The sequence below is a fragment of the Ipomoea triloba genome, chromosome 13, assembly GCF_003576645.1.
Source record: "Ipomoea triloba cultivar NCNSP0323 chromosome 13, ASM357664v1".
NCBI lineage: Eukaryota > Viridiplantae > Streptophyta > Magnoliopsida > Solanales > Convolvulaceae > Ipomoea > Ipomoea triloba.
This window is the reverse complement of record NC_044928.1, coordinates 27726678-27752148: the sequence shown is the minus strand read 5'-3', so window position 1 is coordinate 27752148 and position 25471 is coordinate 27726678. Positions and strand designations below refer to the sequence as shown.

The window sequence follows — 25471 nt, the reverse complement described above, 5'->3', positions numbered from 1 at the left end:
AAGTTGATTTCAGCAAGATATACACACATGGTTCTTCTCGATGCTATTTCCACTTTTGGTCTCATGAGTATTGGACCATTTCCACATTTAGTTCCTGACTATTAAAATTTTTAGATTTAGTCCACGACTTTTAAATCTTTACCACATTTGGTCCTTCCGGTCACCGGTAACTATTTTTCCGGTCAGTGAATTAATTAAGGACAAAATTGTCATTTTCTTTTTTATTATTTAACCAGGTCATTGTGGTGCATGGCTAGATCATTTAGTTTCTTGATGCAGGTTTGCTTGTCATATTCTGTAGTGTTGTTTGTCTGGAAAGTTGTAAGAAAGTCCGGGAGACAACCGATCGGAAAACTCCCCGGAACTACTATCTTCACTCCTCCACTATTAATAACTCTCTGCTTGCAGCAAGAACACGAAAAAGGAAGAAACTTAATTTTCTCCTTTGGTCGGTATTTTGTTCAAGAAAAGAAAAGAAAACATACCCTGACACCATCAACCTTTGGAGCCATGGCTTTCATTTCTTCAACTAACCTTCCTTGTTAAAGGTGACAAATGAGATGATTTCGCAGGAAAAACAAGAATGTGAGATTGGGGGATTTTTTAAAACAGAAATGACAATTTTGTCCTTATTAATTCACCCGCCGGAAAAGTAGGTACCGGTGACTGAATTTTGATCGGAAGGACCAAATGTGGTAGAGGTTTAAAAGTCATGAGATTAAATCTGAAAATTTTAATAGTCAAGAACAAAATGTAAAAATAATTCATTATTCGTGGGACCAAAAGTGAAAATTTCTCGTTCTTCTCAAGTTCTCGTAATAAGGGCAGATTTGCAGAATTCTAACACATTTTTGCATATTCTTCCTGGAGGTCTTAGTTCTAGTATATTGTAAAAATTAACTACATTATAACATATAAATACTTTTATTATTTTATAGAATAAATCACCTATTTGGTCCCTCAATTATTTGCGAACTGTCAATTTTGTCCCTTAACTCCGTAATCATCAATTTGACCCCCGAAATAAAATAAGATTGATCAACTAAACCCTTTCGGTCGTATTCCGTCTAACTGTCGGTGAGCAACTCGTTTTAGCAAGGGCAAAGTTGACATTTCATATTTAAATCCCAATTCACCCTCTTCATATGTTCGAATTAGAACCCTAGTATGCGTACTACAGCTAATATCTAAGCAACGAAAGAAGAAAGAAAATGGCTTCCAACAATACATCTTCAGCGAAATTCATGGGGGGTGTGCAATATAGGTGCGGATATTTGGCTCCATTGAAGATGTCATGGAGTTATGCTAACTCAGGGAAGAGATATAGGGCATGTCCAAGATACGGGGTAAGTGTAAAATTCTAGGGAAGTGTTAGCTTATTTCTTGTTTTATAATTCGAATTTGTGAATGGTGTATGGTCAGGGAAACGAGAGCTGCCGGTATTTTGAATGGATGGACTACGATGTATCCGAGCGTGTAGCAAAGGTGATTAGAGGTTTGTTGAAGAGGGCAGATAACTATGAAAATGAAATTGAGAAGCTGAAATTTACAGTTGAGAAAAAAGATTTGAAATTCATAAGAAGAGTTGGGAGTCCAAGATGAATTTTCTTTTTTTTTTCTTTTTTTTTTTTGGATTTGGATTTGGAATTGTATTTGCAATGTTTGTTATTAGTGTATGTATGAGAAGTGGTTTACCAACTGTAGGGTATTGTAGCTGAAGTAGAGTACTATTTATGAGAAGTGTATTAGTGTATGTAGTGCTTACTGTTTATGTTTTGGTTGAATGAGAAGTGCATATTCTGAACTATTTGAATGGTTGTACAGAATTGAATGGTTTTACTTGGTTGCACATAATATTTGCTTGGTCAATTGAATGGTTATAAATAGCTTACAATTGAATGGTTAAGTAAACACCATCTGCTCATCTAAACATACATAATTAGCTGGACAGTAAAACACCACACAGTACACCATAGCTTTGGCAAAAAACACAAGATTCATTAATTATAACCAAAATGGTGACACATTTACAGAATTGAATACAATTTGCCCTAACTAGTGACCAAGACATTACATATTTAATTTGTTGCAAAAACTACACCAAGTGAGTACACTGGCTACACCAAAACATTACATATTTCTTGCAAGAGTTTACCAACAATTCACCAAAACATTACACTGGCTCCTTACTCCTTAGATTAGTATTTGCCAAAATCCACCTAGAATTTACATTGTAAAAATCCTTCCTTACCTATGAACCATACCAAAACAATATGCTAATTCCTTATCAGTTCAACATTGTTGCAGAACATGTATATTTTATGCCTCCAATAGTGAGATATTTCTTCCTCCTAGATGTAGGTCCATTAGCAGTAGCAGCACTTGTTGCAGATGAAATAAAGTTTGAAACATTTGGGATTACATTGCTTCCCCCAGTGGCTTGAGATGGTTGTGATGGCATTCCTTCCTGAAAATAAATGCCAAATTAGCACAAATTCATAATTTGAAGCATTGAAGTCCAAGTGCACTTACCATTTCATTTAACACAAAGTCAGGAACTTGTGTCTCAACTACCACATCTTCAAATTGCCCTTGAACTTCATGATTTTCTTCTACCTGGGAGACTAGTTGTTGTAGCACTTGGGAATGTGGTTGCTGAACCTACATGGAATATGAAATAAGCATTAATATATAAGCAGAGTAAAGGTCATGTATAATATAAGTTTCATTCAGTTTATCTCTTGTCCTTTTCCCTTGCAAGTTGTCCTGTTATGACCTTTCATGCCACAGAGTTTACACTTTTTAAGTTCACCTTTCTTTGTAAGCTTTGTCTATAAGGCTTTTCAACAACTGGATTAATTTTTCTCTTTTTTTGGCCTCCCAAGTTGTGCCTTATACTTTGGTGGCAATCGAGGTGGCAAATTTGTTTTGTGACATAACTCTGGAGCTCTGATAGGCAAGATTGCAGGGCCATATGCTCTCAAATAGTGCTCCACAGAATAACATTCATGAACAAGGGATGCCAGTGAGGTCCCATCTCCTGCAACTACACTGCATGTTACTTAAATCCACCTTGAAAGGCTTGAAGTTGTCATCATCTACTTGATAAATATCATCAACAACTTTGTAAGCATTGAATCTAGCACACTTATCTTTGTCTTCCTCTATCAATTTCAGAATTTTTGGAAAGACCATTGAATGGATGATTCCTCATTTTGTCCCTATTCTTTTGCATCCCAGTCATCAAATATAATCTTATCTTCTCACACATGGTTTGAATTGGCTTATCCCTGAAATTTAAAATGCAATTGTTCCAAAATTCACACAAGTTATTTAGAAGCAAATCAAACTTTGGGAATGTGTTGAAAAAGGCTCTACAATAGTGTTTTGGATCCCTTTCACTTAACCATTCAAAAGCCTTAACATTCAAGCCCTTTAGCTAGCGCTCTTCCATTCTAGCATGATAATCTGCCTCAGTATTAGCCTTACAAACTTCCCAGAATTGCATTTTCAGTACATGGCATGTAAAACCATCCTTCAGAAAATTGGCATGCATATGCCTAGCACAAAACCTTGTTCCAGCCCTGGAAACAGTTCCTCAACGGCAGGTATTAAGCCCTTTTGTTTATCAAAGATGATTGTCCAAGCACTAGGGTTATTAGACAAATTTAAGTCATTGTCCAAAAGCTTTAAAAACCAAGACCGTACCATGAATCCTTCAACTCACCCTCTACAATAGCAAATGCCATTGGAAATATGCTATTATCACCATCTAAACCTATAGCACTCGGTAGTTGACCTACCTTTTGAGAACCTTTCAGGTGGCAGCCATCAAGCCCAATTATGGATCTACATCCTCTAATAAATCCTTCCTTGCATGCTCCAAAGCAAATGTATAGCCTTACAAACATAGGCCTTCCATTAACAATGAATTCACTGTCTAACTTCATCTTGACAGTGGTGCCAGGATTACTTCTTCTCAACTCTTCACAGTAATCATTCAGTAGCTTGAATTGTTCTGAATCTTGACCATCTAATTGCTTTAAAGCTTTCTTTTTCACTGACAGTTAAATTTTGCCTTCACATGTTCCTGAAATGGTCCTCTACCCCAATATGTATTTACTCTAAACTCATCCTTAAAGAATTTAGCCAGAAATTTAGAAGTGACAACATTGTTTTCATCTTGATTTCCACATGAGTGAACATGGTTGTGTGTCTTGATGATAAAAGGACAGTTTGGATTGCTTTTTGAACAAAAAATACTCCATTTGCAAAGGTTATTGTGTCTACACACGGCCCTAACTCTTCTGCCCTCATTTTTCTTAAACATCACATCCTTCTGTCTCAAGGCTTCATGATATTGAACTGCCCACTTGAATTCTTTAGAAAAATTAAAAACCATTCCAGTCACAAATTTAAACCCTTCTTTTTTCAGATTTCTCTCTTTAAACACATTCACTAGCCAATTTACTCCTCCATCTGAATCGGAATCACACAAACTTCTCAAAACTTGTTCATACATATTGCATTCAACCTCAACAAATTCCTCATTCTGTTTACCTAAACCATCTAACCCCCGACCTTGTGAACTAGTAGCAGTGTCCCTTACATCAACTCCTTCAACATCAGGTCCCTCACCAACACTAACACTGCTATCGTCTTCACTTTCAACTGCATCATGCAATAGGGTATCATCTACTAGTTCCGTAGAGATTTCTACATCATAGTCACATTGATCATCATACATGTGTTTTACATATATGTCCAACTCTTTGTTCTCTAGAATGTCAGTTATCAACCCTAGGATATCAGCATCACTACTTAGTTTCATAAAGTTAGGTTTCCTTATGTTGCCATACTTATACCAAAACTTGACTTTTTTGTCACCAAAACTAAGATGTTTGACCATCCTACTCAAATCTAAAATACTACCTTCATCACAGTTAAAATGGTCAAAATACTCCACTGTCCCATTTGTATAACTAAACCTAGGTGTTAATACCAAATTCCCACCAATATGCATTTTATGGTAAACATTGAGTCTTCCTCACCATTTAGACAAATAAAAATATACTACGTAATATTAAGATACAGTTAAAAGCAATGCATTCACAGATATAAAAGCCAAAAAGCACAACCACATGGTCCCCATCATTAACTTACTGGAAAACAACAAACAAGAAGCATACATTAAGCATATGGTCCCTACCCCTAAAATATGCATATACAACTACATTCAACATATGAACCCCACCCCCAAAATATGTATATACAACTGGCATTCAAACCTCACTAGTCCCCCATACTAATACTGCACTAGTGGGCCTACTGAACTCATAAAAGCACAAGAAACATCCTTAAAAGCAGTAAATAACCCAAACACCAAAAAGCTTAAGGAATCGGAAATGCAAATGTAAACGAGCAAAAAAACCTAAAACCTAACTACGAAAACTTACAACTTGGCGTCCCAGCAAAGCCATTAATCCTCCAGCTAGTCACGCCGTTGTTCCTAGGTCTTCAATGCCTTTGATTGTTCGTCGATTTTGGACTCCAGAGCTAGGAATTTTAGTCTTCTCCGTCGATGGACTCCTACGTCGATGGTTAACTCAAACATAGGTTCGTAATAAGAGGGCGAATTGGGATTTAAATATGAAATTTCAACATTTCCCTTGCTAAAACGAGTTGCTCACTTGCAGTTAGACAGAATACGTCCGGAAGGGTTTAGTTGACCAATCTTATTACATTTTGGGGGTCAAATTGATAATTACGGGGTTAAGAGACAACATTGACAGTTCACGAATAATTGATGGACTAAATAGGTGATTTACTATATTTTATATTTAATAAAACTATTGAGTTTATTATTCATAAATAATTCAATTATTATAGTAGTTACTTTAAAAAATATTTTTTTTTGATAATAATCTCTCGAGAGTAATTCATTGAATCATAAGCGAAAACGTTTACAAGAAAGATTAAAGGAATGGACAAACATTCCTTATAGTCAGACATAGAAACAAATTTCCTAACAATGTTATTGAAAACTTGAATCGCAGACTGTTTCACAAATTTGAAGCTGAAGTCAACAGGAGCACTCCAAGCTTCTTTACTGTCAATAGTAATTTGGTCAAACATAACGAAGGCATACTCTAGTTCAAAAGTCGTTGACACCACCCGAGTATCAATCTTCATTCTTTTGTGGTTCACATACGCCATGACCAATTATCGTTCTACGCTTATAACAAGAACTCGCTTAAAAAACGAGAGGGAATAAACTCGCAAAAGAAGCGAGAGGGAATAAACTTTCTAAAGATGCGAGAAGCAACAAATTCGATAAATAAACGAAAGGTATAATAGCTACAAAACTTACTAATAAAAAACAACACTGCTTTGAATCAAGAAAAAACCACACCTTCCTACTTCACCTTTTGCAAAACCCAAAACCTTCTTTTCCTTATTCAGTGGTAATGTACTTCTTGACAGATTCGAAGCTGGGGAAGAGGAAAAACGCCGGAAGGGAAGGAAAAGGGGCGGCGATAGCCGAAGAACACGGCGGCGACAGTGCGAGATCGTTGGTGTGGTGGACGGCGATGGGGGAGGCGAAAATGGAGAGGAGAGGCAAAAAGAAAAGAGCAAAAGAATACGACAATCGTGAAGAGGAGAAGACGCTGCGGAGGCGGCGGCTGCCGGACCAAGGAGAAGAAGAAGCAAAGAGTTTAGAGAGAAGGAGGAGCCTTCTAGGGTTTAATTAGAAGGTTACAACATTACTCATCTTTTAAAAAATATTTTTTACTAAATTAGTTTATTTTTAGCTAAAATGACTTACATATATTCTACTAATTACTTAACTCTTAAATTACTTTTATAATTATAATTATAAAAATACTCCATCCGTCCCATTTTATGTGTCGAGTTCGGTTAACGAGGCTTGACTAAAGTTACTTTTAATCCAATTTTTCATAATATTAAGTTTAGTATTATTATTCAAAATTTATATATTTAGAAACTACACTAAAAGTACGATTAAACACAAAAATTTGAATTTTAAAAAAAAAAGTAAAAAATACTAAAGAAAATAAACAAAGAAGAAAGTGTTGATTTGACCAGAATAGTAAGTAATGACAGATAAAACGGGACAGGGAGTACTTTGTCGTTAATAATATTTCAATAATAAAAATATAAATTCAAATTAAAAAATATAATAAACATAAATTATTGATCATAATTCAACATAACAACTTATACAACTTTTCTTTAAAAAAAAAAAAACAACTTGTACAATCATATATAAAGTAGGATTAATATTTGATGCACCGCCCTATAAATGCTATACACCGGCGGTGAATGAGAAGGTGATAATGACCACGTCCTTTTTTACAAAATACTTAAGACTTTATTTTATTAGGAAACTTTGTATTTCTTATTAACAAAATATATCACTTTCCAAAACATATTAATTACTTCTATTAACTATCTAATTTCCTAAACATTTTTATTAGATACGTTTTATATATATATATATATATATATATATATATATATATATATATATATATATAAAAGTGATTACAACAAAAAATTAAAAGGTAATCCAACTATCTTGATTATAATAATTTTTTCAACTGTTAATGTGATGATAATAATTCTTTCAACAACTAATTTTTATCAAGGTAGTCTAGTGAGCTGGATCACTAATTTATTATTTTAGCTAAATCTTGCATTGGGGCTGCTAGGCATATACCACCAATAAATATGATCTATACATCGGATGAATGTAGGAGTCTATAAACATATATATATATAGAGCTAAAAGGCTTAAAAATCCATCGACTACAATATCCATCGACTATTAAGAATTAAGAATAAATTAAAATTAAAAAAAAAACAATAAAATACTGAAAGGCCTAATTAAGAGCAGTATTGTAGGTGTCGCCTAGTACCCGCTGAAATATTCCTCAAAAGAGCCCACAACATCTATGTCCATGCGTAGAACGAGAGGATGAGTATAGGCTTTAAAAGTTGCAAGAGTAGCATCGGCCTTCTTTTTCGCATGAAATATAAAAATGCCTCTAATGATAGAGTGTCTCGCCGTCTGTATCTCCACAAACTCATAAGCTTCTCCGACCTAAAATGTGAGAAAATCAATAAAAATTTTAGAAAACGTACTAGGCAAGTTGATTTGGGCAGGAAAGTAGAGTTGATATACATACATGGCGCTCTTGATAGTAAGTGAGCGCAGACTTGCAGAATTCAACAAATTTTTTGTAATGTTCCTGGAGCTCTTTATGTGAAAATAGGAAAATTCGGCCATTCTCCATGCTCACCCTTTCCTTAATCTGCAAAATATAATAACAATAATAATAACAGTAAGATTTGAAACATATAAGAATAAGAATTGAATTTCGATTTCACATCAAATTCAATGGATAACTCACTGAAATCATACATTTTCATCCATTGGCTCCACCTCATCATCTTTCACTAAGACACATTGGTCTACTTTGAATTTTTCACATCTCACAAAATTAGAACAAATGGCAAGCACCACAAAATTTCGTAAGGAATTACAATCTGCCTTTTTGCCGAAAAATTCAAGGAGATACTGATCGGTAAGAGTATACCATCGTTTCCCTCCATAACCCCTCTCAAACTTCCAATACTCTCCTGGCTAAAAAGTAGAGTAGTTAGACAAATTCAGGGAAAGTAATTTATGGAGAGGGAAATAGTTAATAGCATAGAGATGCATACATACATGTTGAGTCTCATAAAGAGAAAGAGCAAAGTCACACAGTTCAACCAGTTCTTCAACTTCTTGAGAGGAAAGCATCGGGCCACTCTAACACAAACAATAAATTGCAAAATTATAAAACCTAAAATTAATGATTATAGATGGATTTGAACCAAATGTGCATTGAAATCGCATAAAATCAAATAGAATGGAAGAAAACGTATTAAAAGTTGAATAACAATTACAACATTCAATAGCAGATAGCAGATTAGATCAACAGAAGCCGATGAAAGAAATAGTATTAAAATTGAATAATAATTACGACATTTAATAGAAAATTGGATAAACAGAAGACAAATTGCAAAATTATAACCCTAAAATTAAAAACTATAGATGGATTAGAAACAGATAACCATTAAAATTATATCAAATCAAATAGACTTGAAGAAAAAAGTAGTGACAACTGAATCATAATTACGACATTGAATAGCAGATTGGATAAACAGAAGACAAATTGCAAAATTATAATCGTAAAACAATGATTATAGATGAATTTAAAATGGACTAATAATTGAATCATAATTACGACATCAAATGGCAGATTAGATAAAAAGATGCATACTATGTCATCATCACTCGAGTAATCATCAAATTCTGTACCCGCCTCCCCTTGTTTAGGGGACTTCAAAGTGTCTTTCATCTCCGCAGCTTTAGGGGACTTCAAAGTGTCTTTCGTCTCCGCGGCCTCATCTTTATCTCCATCATCCAGTTTCAGTTTTGTATAGTCGGACTCAGTAACGGAAGAGACCTGGGACCAGATTGCAGCCATGAGTATTCTACGAGCAGATAGAAGATACTTTTCAACATTTTAGGCTAGCTAGGATTTACTTATACAGACTAAAAAACCTAACAATTACCTCATATAAAGGACTGGGTCACCCATATGATCCGTTTGGTTTATAAGAAAATAATATTTAGAATGTCCCTTACCCTTGCTACACTTCCATATATTTACCACCAATCATTATACAATGGAACATAAGCTATACTATAAAATATACCACTGATATGTGATTCATTTTTAATATTTTGAAAGTTTATTTTTAATACATTGAATGTTCTTTTCTTTGTTCTTTTTGTTTTTTTGTTTGTTTTTTTTTTGGCGTATGGAAGATTCATTAACCTTCAGTACACAAAAAATAAACCTTCAATATTTTAAAGATGAATATTTGTTCATGATCCAGTATGATTTTCCATTACCACACACACTCTTGATGCCACATTTTGTAACTAGTTGAAATTTGAAATCCAAAAATTTGGTGATTTGTGGAGTGGAAAACATTTTGGAATAGCACAGAGATGCATACATACATGTTGAGTCTCACAAAGAGATAGAGCAAAGTCACACAGTTCAGCCAGTTCTTCATCTTCTTGAGGGCAAGGATGTTGAGTCTCACAAAAAGAAAGAGCAAAGTCGCACAGTTCAGACAGTTCTTCATCTTCTTGAGGGCAAACACCCTAACACAAAAGCAAATAAATTGCAAAATTATAAACATAAAATTAATTATTATAGATGGATTTGAACCAAAAGCCCATTGAAATCGCATAGAATGGAATGGATTGGAAGACAACGTATTAAAAGTTGAATAATAATAGTTACAACTTTGAATTGCAGATTGCAGATTAGATCAACAGAAGACAAGACAGCCAGAACATTGCATAAAATCGAATGGATTGGAAGACAACGTATTAAAAGTTGAATACTCCGTAATAATTACAACATTGAATAGCAGATTGCAGATTAGATCAACAGAAGACAAGAAGACCAAAACATTGCAAAATTATAAACCTAAAATTAACAGATAATGGATTTGAAACAGATGTCCATTGAAATCACGTGAAAGAAATAGTATTAAAAATTGAATCATAATTACGTAATTTAATAACAGATTAGATAAACAGAAGACGAGTTGCAAAATTATAACCCTAAAATTGACAGATAATGAATTTGAAACAGATGACCATTGAAATCACGTGAACAAAATAGTGTTAAAAATTGAATTATAATAACGTAATCTAATAGCAGTGATGGATATATTACGAATGGAGTGAGTGTCTCCGCTAAGGCCTCGGATGGTCAGAACCGCGAGACCCGTCGTGGCACGGGCGGTCAAGGCAGATCTATAACTGTTCCTTCGTGCTTGGGGGGCAGTTAGGAAGTGTTGAGGGTATAAATAGCTTTGTTATTGTCTTGTTAAGACATTGTGTTGTTCTTTGTCCTAACTCACTCTTGTAATAGCCATTACACTATCTTAATACCAATATTTGGTCTCCATGATCTTGAGGGTTAATTAAATCCAGTTTTTCCCATTATTCCCTATTCGTTCACATTATCATAAAGGGTTTACACTTTATTCATTCGGACCGTGGGTTAATTAAATCCATCAAGCATATTAGATAAACAGGAGACGAATTGCAAAATTATAACCCTAAAATTGACGGACAATGGATTTGAAAAAGATGGCCATTGATAGTATTAAAAGTTGAATTATAATTACGTAATCTAATAGCAGATTAGATAAACAGAAGACGAATTGCAAAATTATAACCCTAAAATTAAAAATTATAGATGGATTAGAAACAGATAACCATTAAAATCACATCAAATCAAATAGAATTGAAGAAAAAAGTAGTAACAATTGAATCACAATTACGACATTGAAAAGCATATTGGATAAACAGAAGACGAATGGCAAAATCATAATCCTAAAATTAATGATTATAGATGAATTTGAAACAGATGCCAAAAAAGGACTAATAATTAAATCGAATGGCAGATTAGATAAAAAGATGCATACGTCGTCATCGCTAGAGTCGTCATCAAATCCAGTACCCGTCTCCCATCGTATAGCGGACTTCAAAGAGTCTTTCGTCTCCGCCGCCTCATCTGGTTTTGACGGTTTTGTATGGTGGAAATCGGTGAGGGAGGAGACCTGGGAGCTGATTGCGGCCATGAGTATTCCACGAGCAGATAGAAGATGATTTTGCGCACGAAAAAAAAAAGATAGAAGATGATTTTTGGCGTTTTCGGCTAGTGGCTAGCTATGTTTTACACTTTTACTTATATACAGACTAGAAAACTCAAAATTACCTCATATATGGGCCTGGGTAGCCCATAATGGCCCGTTTGGTTTATAAGAGAATAAATTTCAGAATATCCCTTACTCTTGGGACAGTTATACCATGTATCCGGGTCTACACAATTTATATAGGAATAAGGTTTAAATTGACCATTGAACGTAACCTAAAAATGCAATTAGGCCACTAAACAAAAAAAAAAGTACAATTAAACCACTGAATAGTCCAAATGTATTCAATTTTACCTGATAGAAGGTTATCATCTATTTTATCAGGTTACTTGCTTACATGGGGTGAATTGACATTTTAAAATAATTTTTAATAATAGACTATTAAAATTAAAAATTAAAAACAAAAAAAAAAACAAAACAAAACAAAAAACACACATGCGTGCCACCCTGATAAGGAAACATGCAGGCGGGTGAATTAAATTAAATTTATTATTATTATTATTATTATTTATTGAAAGTCAACTTCTTTCACAAAACAATTTTTGCTTTATGATTTTGGATGTAGATTTCAATTGTTTTGAGAAAGAAGTTGACTTTTCGTAAATAATAATAATAATAAATTAATTAATTAATTAAATTTGATTCATCCGCAGGTTTCCTATCAAAGTGACAAACGTATTATTAAGGGGGAAAGGGGATGGCTGAATGTGTGTTTTATTATTATTTTTAAATTTTTTTAAATTATTTTAAAATTTATTAATAGTTTATTATTAAAAATTATTTTAAAATGTCAACTCACCGTCCACGTAAGCAAGTAACATGAAGAAATGGATGGTAACCTGCTGTTAGGTGAAATTGCATACATTTGAAGTGTTCAGTTGCCTAATTGCACTTTTTTTTTGTTCAGTGACCTAGTTGCACTTTCTTATTACGTTCAGGGGCTATTTTGAACCTTATTCCATTTATATATTAAATGTCTATAAAGCATATTAAATGTTCACAATTTGTATATTAATGTTCATAATTTACATATTAAATGCTCATAATTCAAATTATGGATATTCATAAGGCATTTTGTTGAATGTAATTGAATTGTAATTCCATGAATCCCTCAATTACATTGTTTGGTTAGAGAAAATTGTAATTCTACCGAATTACAATTTTCCCATTTTGTTGAATTGCGATTCATGGGGTAGCCCAAAGAATTGCAATTCAGTGCTTGTAGAATAGGGAAAAATATAAGAAATGACAAAAGTAGGGGTTGGCACTTCGGTTCGGTTTATCTGAACCGACCCGACCCGAACTAGTAATACAAAAGCGAACGGTTTGGGATTTTTGTAAACCGGACGGTTCGGTTAAAAATCAAACCGAATCGAACAAAACTTGGTTAGGTTTTAATAATAATAATACTAATAATAATAATAATAATAATAATAATAACAACAACAACAACAACAACAACAATAAAAATAATACTCCATCTGTCTCATTTTACCTGTCTTACTTTCCTTTTTTAGTTTGTTCCAAAATGTTGTCATCTTTCTAAAATTGAACATCACCATCATTCTACTTTTCCCAATTTATCCTTATGACTTTTGTTTTCTTTATTGCTTTTATTTCAAAAAGTGAAAAAGTAAGGGGCATAATTAGAAAGTACGTTACATTTACTTTAATTTCTTAAAAAGCGTATAAAAAGTAAATGAGACAACTAATTCGGGATGGAGGGAGTAATAAAGAAGTAAATCTAAGTTCTTTGATGCATGCTCCGTTGTTTAATTCCTATTCTCACTAGTATCTCTCTTAAATTTTTATTTGATTTCTTTATAGCTTGTTCTTTACTTTTGCTTTTGTTGTTTGCTGCAATTATTCTTTACTTCACAATTAGTACTTAGTAGTATGTTTGGACTTTGAATTGCTATTTTGTTATATAATGTTTAGATTTTGGATATGGATAATGTGACAATATGTTCAGAAAATTAGGGAACCCTGAAATTCGAGGACTTAAACTGAATCGAATTAAATCCGAACTGAATCCAACCGAACTGAAACTGAATCGAACTCTAATGTTAAATCGAATGGTTTAAATTTTTTAGGCAAAAGGGTCAAATAGGCCAATGTACTACCATTGATTGTTCATCTACCACCATGAACTAAAATATAGTCCATCTAGGCCATTATACTCTTAATAATTTTTCATCTAGCATTTTTAGCCTATTTCTAACAAGTTAATGAAGTTACCCATCTAATTTGATGACATGGAAAAATAAAATTAGAAAAAATGATGACATGTTATTTATCTGGATGTTTTGGATGATTTCTACCCTATTTCATTAATGAAAAAAATAATTTCTTGCAATCAAATAGAGTAGAAATCAAAATTGCTATATAAAGTTTTAAGAATTAATATCACTTTTGGTCCCACGACTTTTGAGTTTTATCAATTTTGGTGCACAACTTTAAATTTTTTCAATTTTGGTCCCTAACTTTATAATTTTTATCAGTTTTGATCCTTCCGGCCAAATTGACGGTGAAATGTTGTCGAATTTTATATTTTAAGGGTAAAACCGTCATCTCAATGAAACGTCTTCATTATCTAAGCAAAATCACTGTAAAACCATATTTATAGGTGTTTTATCGGTGCAAATAATGGGGAAGACAGACAGAAACTAGATAGAGATCTATGAGATTTTTTAAAAAATAATAAAATTTACCAATACAATATCTTAATTTATTATATTTAATTTTCATATATCGATTTTCATGGAATTTAATTGCCGAACAATTTTGAATACCCCACTACACATACACAGTAGTGTAGTACACTGTAGTTAAAACATTATATAACAACTTTGATTTGTACCATATTTCATTGCAAGAAATCATTTTCTTCATTAATGAAATAGGGTAAAATCATCCAAAACATCCACATAAATAACATGTCATCATTTTTCTAATTTTATTTTTCCATGTCATCAAATTAGATGGGTAACTTGTTAGAAATAGGCTAAAAATGCTAGATGAAAAATTATTAAGAGTATAATGACCTAGATGGACCATATTTTAGTTCATGGTGCTAGATGAACAATCAATGGTAGTACATGGGCCTATTTGACCCTTTTGCCAATTTTTTAAAACCGAAATCGAAAAAATGAAATAAAATAAAAACGAACCGAAACCTGAAATGCCACCCCTAGACAAAAGTATGATGATTGTTATTTTTATTATTACACAAGGATATTTTAGTCATTATACCATCTTTTCATTCTCATTCCCAATAAGTCTATTTCTCCATACCAAACAATGTAATTTGAATTACTACATTATTCTTACCTTTTTCTTTCCCACTGAATTGCAATTCATTTCCTTCCTCCCAACTAATTATCCCATCAATATGTAAATTAGAAAGTTATATAAATATTTGCAACAAAAATTATAATTGATATTTAAGATGGATAATTACTAAAATTTAATACCAAATCTACACTTATAATAAGAGCCAATAATGTTAGACCCCTAACTGGAACTAAAAAAAATGTTGGTGTAATACTCTGCTATAACATATTGTACTTTGTGTTCTTCTTATTGTGCAACCTCTAATTAAATTCCTAATATATCCTAATCCTTTATAATTTTACCAAATTTTTTCCGTTAAATATAACGGAAGTTTAACATTAAATTCTTTAGGAAATTTGTTTCTTTATTGCAGTTTTCAAACAAATTGACAATATTCTATAATACAATTCTATATAGATTCCTAACTTAAAATTAGAATATTGAAGTCTTAATAGGATTATATAATACAATTTTGTATAGATTCCTAACTAAACCATTATTCAACCCAAAACTAAACCTTAGATTCCTAACTAAACCATTATTCAACCCAAAACTAAACCTAACATATTCTGCAACACACAATCTACTTGACATTCTATAGGTATGATTGTCAAAATATTATCATGCTAATTCTATTATTTGTATTTGTACTCATAATGATTACAATTTAAAAAAAAATCAATGATGGTATACTCATTAATTAGTATAACTTCAATATTGTTATGTAAATATATCTATTGTATAATCTGTTCATCTATATTTGTATCCTTGTATGTAATGTTGTGGTTCTCATTATATTCCTCTATAATCTACACATTGTAGTTCCCATTATATTATTTCATAACATCCTTTATTAGCATATTTCCCATGACACAAGGATATTAGTCATGACAAATGCAGTAAAGCTAATTGATATTGACACACAAACTGTGGGCTGGAGTTGTACAGTTCATGTCATTAAGAAAAACGAACCAAAAAACGCTATTGGAACGCCTGAGAGAAAGTAAAAAATTTCTCTCTTTATTATTATTATTATTATTATTATTAAGATGCTCTCATTCACCACCAACATCATTGTAAATGNATTGTCAAACCTGTTCGGACGAACTATAAAGTACTTGATCACAAATACAATAACACATTAATTTTAAATAGTCGGACCGGTGTCCAAACAAGTGACAATGATGACACGCCATTTGCTCTCATGTAAGTGATTTATTTGTTTCCACTTACTTTAGTTGCAATTTAGCTATTTACAATTTCGTTATGTTTATTAAAATATATAAGCATTCAGACTATTTCTTTGATTTTTATTAATTTACAAATTTTTTCTCTCTCATTATTATATGACTACTTTAATCAATTAAAGAACACTAATTTAAAAATGCGCATTGAGCATTGGTTTAATCGCGCAACGCGCGTGTGATAACTAGTATAAAAATATACTAAAATCCTAGACAATAAAGGCACATTGTCTAAAAAATAATAATATAACCACATTCGTTGTAAGTATATAATAGACATACAAACAAAATTAGTGTATCAGAAATATTAAAGTAAAAACTATGAATTAATGGTTTAATATTATCTAGAAAATATAAAATGTACAATGAACTCACCATTCCTCACCATAGACAATGTTGTTTGTGTACCATTCACGATGACTTTATTACAAATTGAGGTTGGATTTGAGGATATACGATTTGGGTTATGGATGTTTGTTTTAACTTTTAACCAAGCCCACATCTAAAGAAATAATAGTTGAAAAATAAATTATAACTCCATTTTAGAGTTAGGAGGCGCTTGGTTCACGAAATATTGGATTACCCCAAGTAATAGGATTACCTTCCGAAAAGGTAATGTGATATTTTGGGAATGTAAGGTTACCTACCTTATGTGTTTGGTTTGGATGGTAGAATATAATATTACCTTGTTTGGTTAAGGGTTATAATTAAGGTTATATGGATCAATTTACTATAATGTCATCAATAATATATATATATATATATATATATATATAATTTATTTATTTATTTATATTTATGAATGTATATCAATACTTAAATATTAAAAAATTAAATATATAAATATACACACATGTATCTTTGATTATATAATGGAAACCCCTAGCCAATTAACAAAGTTTTGTTTGCTATTGGTACCTGGTGGTTATGGAAATGGAGAAACGAGAGAATCTTCAAGGGCACCCACTTAAGGGTGGGCCACAAGGCCTTTTGGATTCAGTCGCAAATGGCTGAATTTACTGCACATTTTGAAAAACTGAAAACGTTAGGATTACAAGCGAAGTGCTGGGACTGGAAGCTGCTCAGATGGCACACACCTCCAACTGGGTGGACAAAGATCAATGTGGATGGTAGCTTTGACCCCTCCACAAAGAAGGCCAGGTGCGGAGGGCTAGCCAGAAATGAACGGGGCAAATGGCTCAAAGGCTTCACATACGAAATTGGCTCATGCTTAGAAGACATGGTTGGGGCATGTGCGCTTCTCAAAGGAATCCAATTGGCCAAGGTATTGGGAGCCAAGCATGTGTGTTTTGAAAGTGATTCGAAGGTCATTACAAATGCAATCACCAAAGGATCATCATGTGGAAACCTCACAGACAACATCCTAGCAACATGCAGGAAGAACTTGCAAGCATAGGAGTATGACACCTTGCCTTTGTTCCTAGAGAGGTCAATGGTGCAGCGGATTTCTTGGCTAAGCTAGCAGTTAATCGGAAAGGCATTACACTCCTAAATCAGCCTCCAGATGGAATCACACAGATCCTCGAGGATGACTGTTATGGTCTCCCAATATATGGAGGCAACTGCAAACTGATTTGATGTAAATGGGTGTTCCCCTTCCATGTAATACAAAAAAAAAATATTTGATTATATAAACATATATTATTATTATTATTATTATTATTATTATTATTATTATTATATAAAGACTAGTTAACAAGGGTAAAGTTGGAATAACTCAAGGTAATCTAAGATNTATTAAAATATATAAGCATTCAGACTATTTCTTTGATTTTTATTAATTTACAAATTTTTTCTCTCTCATTATTATATGACTACTTTAATCAATTAAAGAACACTAATTTAAAAATGCGCATTGAGCATTGGTTTAATCGCGCAACGCGCGTGTGATAACTAGTATAAAAATATACTAAAATCCTAGACAATAAAGGCACATTGTCTAAAAAATAATAATATAACCACATTCGTTGTAAGTATATAATAGACATACAAACAAAATTAGTGTATCAGAAATATTAAAGTAAAAACTATGAATTAATGGTTTAATATTATCTAGAAAATATAAAATGTACAATGAACTCACCATTCCTCACCATAGACAATGTTGTTTGTGTACCATTCACGATGACTTTATTACAAATTGAGGTTGGATTTGAGGATATACGATTTGGGTTATGGATGTTTGTTTTAACTTTTAACCAAGCCCACATCTAAAGAAATAATAGTTGAAAAATAAATTATAACTCCATTTTAGAGTTAGGAGGCGCTTGGTTCACGAAATATTGGATTACCCCAAGTAATAGGATTACCTTCCGAAAAGGTAATGTGATATTTTGGGAATGTAAGGTTACCTACCTTATGTGTTTGGTTTGGATGGTAGAATATAATATTACCTTGTTTGGTTAAGGGTTATAATTAAGGTTATATGGATCAATTTACTATAATGTCATCAATAATATATATATATATATATATATATATATAATTTATTTATTTATTTATATTTATGAATGTATATCAATACTTAAATATTAAAAAATTAAATATATAAATATACACACATGTATCTTTGATTATATAATGGAAACCCCTAGCCAATTAACAAAGTTTTGTTTGCTATTGGTACCTGGTGGTTATGGAAATGGAGAAACGAGAGAATCTTCAAGGGCACCCACTTAAGGGTGGGCCACAAGGCCTTTTGGATTCAGTCGCAAATGGCTGAATTTACTGCACATTTTGAAAAACTGAAAACGTTAGGATTACAAGCGAAGTGCTGGGACTGGAAGCTGCTCAGATGGCACACACCTCCAACTGGGTGGACAAAGATCAATGTGGATGGTAGCTTTGACCCCTCCACAAAGAAGGCCAGGTGCGGAGGGCTAGCCAGAAATGAACGGGGCAAATGGCTCAAAGGCTTCACATACGAAATTGGCTCATGCTTAGAAGACATGGTTGGGGCATGTGCGCTTCTCAAAGGAATCCAATTGGCCAAGGTATTGGGAGCCAAGCATGTGTGTTTTGAAAGTGATTCGAAGGTCATTACAAATGCAATCACCAAAGGATCATCATGTGGAAACCTCACAGACAACATCCTAGCAACATGCAGGAAGAACTTGCAAGCATAGGAGTATGACACCTTGCCTTTGTTCCTAGAGAGGTCAATGGTGCAGCGGATTTCTTGGCTAAGCTAGCAGTTAATCGGAAAGGCATTACACTCCTAAATCAGCCTCCAGATGGAATCACACAGATCCTCGAGGATGACTGTTATGGTCTCCCAATATATGGAGGCAACTGCAAACTGATTTGATGTAAATGGGTGTTCCCCTTCCATGTAATACAAAAAAAAAATATTTGATTATATAAACATATATTATTATTATTATTATTATTATTATTATTATTATTATTATATAAAGACTAGTTAACAAGGGTAAAGTTGGAATAACTCAAGGTAATCTAAGATTACCTAAGAAAATGTGGGTAATCACATCACCTTGAAATATTACCGCTACATCAACTTTGAGGTAATATAACATTACCAGGTAATCTTATAACTTAAACCAAACAGGGTAATATAACATTACCAAACTCATATTACCTGGGTAATCAAAGATTCCGTGAACCAAACGTCCATTTAAAGTAATCTATGATATACTAACCATTAATCATCACATTACCAGGTAATGCACATGCTTTGCGGTAAAAAAAAAAAAAAACACTTATAATGTGAATTGAACAACAAATGATCAGCCTTTTGGACCACTATAGGCCCTGGTCCATGGTATAACGATTGATCACTTATATGGTACAAGGTAAGCATTATTATGTAATGTATGATAAATAAAATGGCAATATATACGGTCGTTATACTATGGACCATGGTCAAAAAATGGCACTGTTTCTTTAAGTAAAGAAACGACTGTCGTTTAGTTATAACAATTCCTGTATTTTTTGCATGTTCATAGCAAAATGAAACTACAATGTATCTAAAATGAAACTCCTTATATCGAAATGATACTGTAGTTGTGTTGTAATAAAACTATTTGAGTGTATATTAGCTTCCGGTTGGACCAGTACGTGCAATTGCGGAGGGTAGACCGGTGACATTGGTTGAAACAGGTAGGCTCGGGCATAGAATTTGGGGGAGTTCGGCCAACATGAAAAATCAGGGTCCGCCGGGTACAATGCGGTATATATAGGGTGTCATGAGACAAGTGCCGGTCATACAGCATTGTGGCCGCGTGGCAATCATGCACAGGGCTGAACAGAGGCCCGCTACTCGAGGGCCAAATGCCACTAGGTGATGAGTAAGGTTCCTATGGGATAACCAAGTGAATAAGGTCGGTCGGACCATTCCGAGTATGGTTGGGCAAGGTGGGTCCCGCTAGGCCTTTCCATGTGCAATAGCTCGGCAAAATTGATCGGATAGATCGGGTCGAAATGGGACGATTCGAGAGGGTCTTGGCCAAGCTTTATGCTTTACGGCCCTGTCATTGTTTACCTAGGACAACCGTGTCCCGGGTAATAATCCTTATCAACTATGATGCACAGTATAACAATCGCAAAAAAAAAAAAAAAAAAAAAAAAAAATTTTTTNAGTTAATGCAGTACTGATATAAGGCACCTAGAAAGTATAGAATTGTCATAGAGGTGATAAACCATTGAAAAAATTAAACATATAAAACATTAAAAAAAAGTGTGGTCACCATTTCATCGAGATGAACTGCTACTATCCAAGAATCGAGTGTACTCAAAGTATACTGTCTCATGTGTATTCTATTATCACTAAGACATTCTTCTAAAATGTATGTGAGAACTCCCTGCAAAGAAAACACAACATGATGAATCAATTCAATAACATGAATAAGGAGGCAAAAGAAAGATGAAAATTCAAGTTGTAGGAAGGGACCAACAAAGTTGTGTAAAGTCCCAACAAGTTTTATGGTAGCATTCCGTATGGCAGCAACACTGGATTCCAGGCCAATTTCCTTGCAAAAATCAATTAAATCCTGGCAATGCAAATACAATTAGCTAGAAAGAAAACATCCAAACTGGTTTGTAATCAATGCACAGTACAGTTCGTTTGACCAAATAGAGTATAGTAGGCAGGCTAAGATCACCTTAAGTCTTAGAGAAGAGACGCCAAAAGCATAAACTGCTGTGACCATCCATAGTATGCCTTCACTAAGAACTTTAGGATTCTTATGCTCTTTCATAATTTCATAAAGCTAAAACAAATTAAAATCAAGAAATTAGCAAATTCAAATAATGCAGAGCACACAAACATATATCACATTATCACATAGTTTAAAGATTAGACCATGCAGATGTCAATATTCTTGGATTGCCAACATATATAGCAAACATTACATGTTGAGTAAAGGAAGAAAATTTTCTGAAGCATATATTAATTTGCATCTAAAGCCATTAAGAGCACAACAGTACCAATGCATGCATGTAAGTTAAATGGTGCATACCCTCTGAAAAACAAATCCTGGACCTACAGCTTCACAGAAAGTAGTGAGGCATTTCATGGCTTGTGCATGAGTTTTAATATCAGCTACTCTTTCAACAATGCCTGTAACACCGCAACCGCATGCATAGTTTAGAAATAGGAAGACAAAAAGCACAGCAAATTAAATTTGGCAGAAGCAAATAAGAGAATGGGAAGGGAAGAGAAATAAATTAAAGTGACCTTGAAGGCATAGCACGACACATGTTTCGGGAAGCTTTGATGCTTTTGAGGCAATGTAGGTAATAACATCAATAACCTGCTGCTGGACCTGCAATTTTCGCCAAGAGAGTGAAAAGATTGCCTTTAGGCCAATTCACATGTGCATTAGAATCTGAAGATTGATTATTTTGCAAACATTAGAAACAGTGGCACCTGAACATTTGTTTCAGTCCATCCGGGAACAGCTGATAGGAAACCAATTAAAATCTCTGCAGATTTATCAAGCTGTGGTAGTGCTTTAACTTGTTCTTTAAATGACACAATAGCTGCAAATTTTGGTCAAATAGTTAGCCTATCACCCAATTTTGGCTTATTTGACTATTATTAGTTATTTGACTTGGTTAAAAAATCGATATAAGTTTTTGGTTAATCAACTTTTTGTAAATCTAAAATGCTAAAATTCAAAAAGTTGCTCAAAGTAACTTGTTTAATTAGCTTTTTGAGAAAAGAAATTATATCAAATAGTTATTTCACCAAACACTCTAATGTTATCAACTACTTATACCTACTAACCATATCAGCTAACAATCATTTACCAAACCCGGCCTATATATCTTCTAATCCAATCAGCTAACAACTATTTAACCAAATAGGGCCTCTATACCATCTAACCCAATTACTTAACAGCCATTTATCAAACAGGGTCCAGGGAAGAAAATGAAATAATATTGGTAAGCACAACCATTTTTTTAAGGGTATGTATATGAAATAGAACCTTCAATCCTGTCTTTCCCCGCTGAACTCTTCAATTTTGATATGGTCTTTGCTTGTATAACGGAACGCAATTTTCTTTCTATCTCTTCAAGACTCATCTCGTGAAGCTATACAAAACATAAGTTTATATAAAATATCATTTTGATATAATTACAGTTTAATTTGACAATATACATTCAATAATATAACCTCCTATAATTAATGCAAAGTTTCATGAACAAATTCTTTATTTTAACACACACACCAATATAATTATGAACAAATTTTTTTTTTAACACACAAAAAGCACTTGAGCTAGCCGAGGTGTACTTTTATATATATTGAGAACTTTGATGCTAATTAATATAATTTTAATACATACAGTCCTAATAAATTTAATATTTGATAACATTGACAATTAACTACTTAAATATTATCAATTTAATTTTCTTTTTTACCTAAAGTTCGATCAAATATTTTACTAGGAGAAGTTGTACACTAGCTAATATTCGCATCCTACGAAAGAAGATAAGGCTAATTTCATTAAATTTTAATTTGATAAGACCTTCTTTATTTAAGAATAATCTTGTTAAGAATGTTGTTATATACACATAAGTTTGAACTTTGATCGAATCTCATATTTAAACAACTTAAACTTTTACCCTAGTCACAAAATTTTCCTTATTTGTGACTATTGTCAACAAAAGAGACAACTTTTAAGAGCAATTGAACATTAAAGAAACTACTACCAACAGCAGATTTAAAGTGAAGCAATACTCCAGCAGAAGCTAGCAAAAATGGAGGATAAACAAGCTATGTAAAGTGAAGATCGGACGTGGTAGAAGACATATAATAAGCAATTATAGTATAAAAATACACATATAGATCAAAGAAAATCACATAAAATTTGTACCTATTGGATGAATCCAACTTCCAGAGTTGTTCGGACGGTACGGGGCCTTCTTCTCCGACCAAACTGTTTTACCGGCGAACTACAAATGAAAAAACTACAACTAAAACCCTAGCCATCATCAACTATTACATATAATATATATATACACACACCACGGCATACCTACATATATATATATGGAGCGAGAGAGCAAGAGCCCGAACTCAAAGAAATGTTGATCGGCGGCGGCGAGCTGGAGCTTAGAAGCAAAAGATTTAGAAGTAGCGGTGATCGGAGTGAGGTAGCAAAAATGGAGCTGAGATTTTGGATAGGTAGCAAAAATGGATAGGTAGCAAAAATGGAGCTGAGATTTTGGATAGGTAGCAAAAATGGAGCTGAGATATGGAGCGAGAGAGCAAGAGCCGAGAAATGTTGATCGGCGGCGGCGAGCTGGAGCTTAGAAGCAGGAAGGCGGTTCTGATCGGAGTGAGCTTAGATTTTGGATAGGTAGCAAAAATGGAGGTGAGATTTTGGATAGGTAGCAAAAATGGAGGTGAGATTTTGGATAGGTAGCAAAGATGGTGGTGGTACGCAGCAGCGCAGTACGGATGAGCAGCTAGGCGATGAGGGAGAAAGATATGATCATAACGGTGTACGTGCTGCATGTGGTGGTACCATTTGTGTAATTACCACACTGCCCCCATTATATACAAAATTATATATTACATGAAAATTCTAACTTTTATTATTTTTAAATTATAAATTGTGTATTATTTTATTTTTACAAATTAGATTTGAAAAATAAGTAAATATAATATGTGTATGTGTTTTGTATTGTATATTTTGTATCTTGTATTATGAAACTATGTACCTTACAAGTAATGAATTTTGTAACTCGTCATTTTGATACATGGTCCATAATGCTATGTGGACCATGGTCCCTGATATAAATTGCCCAGAACGATGACAATTTTGTCTATGGATCATGAATAAAATTTTTTTTTATTATAATGAAGATACAATATTTACGTAATAAATGCACATTATTTAATAGTATGCAAAATAATGTACATTTTGAATATTAAAAACGTACGAAGTACATTTTATTCATGATCCATGAAATAATGATTGCAAAATGATATATGAGCCATGACGTAATCGCCAAACTCCAAACGAGTAACAATATTTTTTTTTTAGTACTACTGACTCTGTTACAATGTAGTAGTCAACAACTGCCTCAACCTACTCCCATCATCCATGTGAGAGTGTAAACCGGGACATCGGGTGCCACTAAACCACAAGGTCTTTGGCTCCTTCCTTAATTAATAGCTACTCAAATTAATTTTTTAATGAATTATTTATTAAAAGAATTTACATTTTAATAAACAGACGACAAATTAATAGGGAGTGTCCCTGGCAGCAATATTCAACAATTTTAATATCCTTCCTTTTCTTGCATGGCTTGATGGTGGGATTGCAATGAATGGAAACGGGAATGAACCAGGAAGCCACACAATATATATGCTATTTGCTATATCCTTATGGTGGATATGGAGATGGAGGAACGAAGCAATATTCAACAACTCGGTCCAATCCACATTATCGAAAGTAAAATGGATCAACTTGCAAGCCCAGGAGATATCCATAAGCTTTTGGCAGAGCTATAACCCACCAAGCCACGCACCGACCTAGCAGATGGACAAAACTTAGTTGGATAAAACCAGGGACGGGAATGGT

The 25471-nt window shown here is 33.3% G+C and overlaps 1 protein-coding gene across 1 annotated transcript; it reads right to left on the bottom strand.

The window, feature by feature from the left end:
• Positions 1-7702: 7702 nt before the first annotated feature.
• LOC116002055 lies at positions 7703-11823 on the bottom strand. The gene is made up of 7 exons (XM_031242060.1): positions 11587-11823; positions 10100-10246; positions 9351-9536; positions 8753-8836; positions 8447-8668; positions 8211-8336; positions 7703-8125 (listed from the first exon to the last, which is right to left on the bottom strand). The coding sequence occupies exons 1-7, from the start codon at positions 11740-11742 to the stop codon at positions 7934-7936; spliced, it is 1113 nt and encodes a 370-aa protein (XP_031097920.1). The 5' UTR covers positions 11743-11823; the 3' UTR covers positions 7703-7933.
• Between the last annotated feature and the right edge of the window lie 13648 nt (positions 11824-25471).

Bases quoted from the DNA above. Each gene is read 5' to 3' on its own strand.
- LOC116002055 (XM_031242060.1), bottom strand. From the start codon at position 11,742: ATGGCCGCAATCAGCTCCCAGGTCTCCTCCCTCACCGATTTCCACCAT. The intron at 8,669-8,752 runs GTATGTATGCAT...TCTACTTTTTAG, and splicing joins CTCTTTATGAGACTCAACAT to CCAGGAGAGTATTGGAAGTT. The intron at 8,126-8,210 runs GTATGTATATCA...CTCACATTTTAG, and splicing joins CTTACTATCAAGAGCGCCAT to GTCGGAGAAGCTTATGAGTT.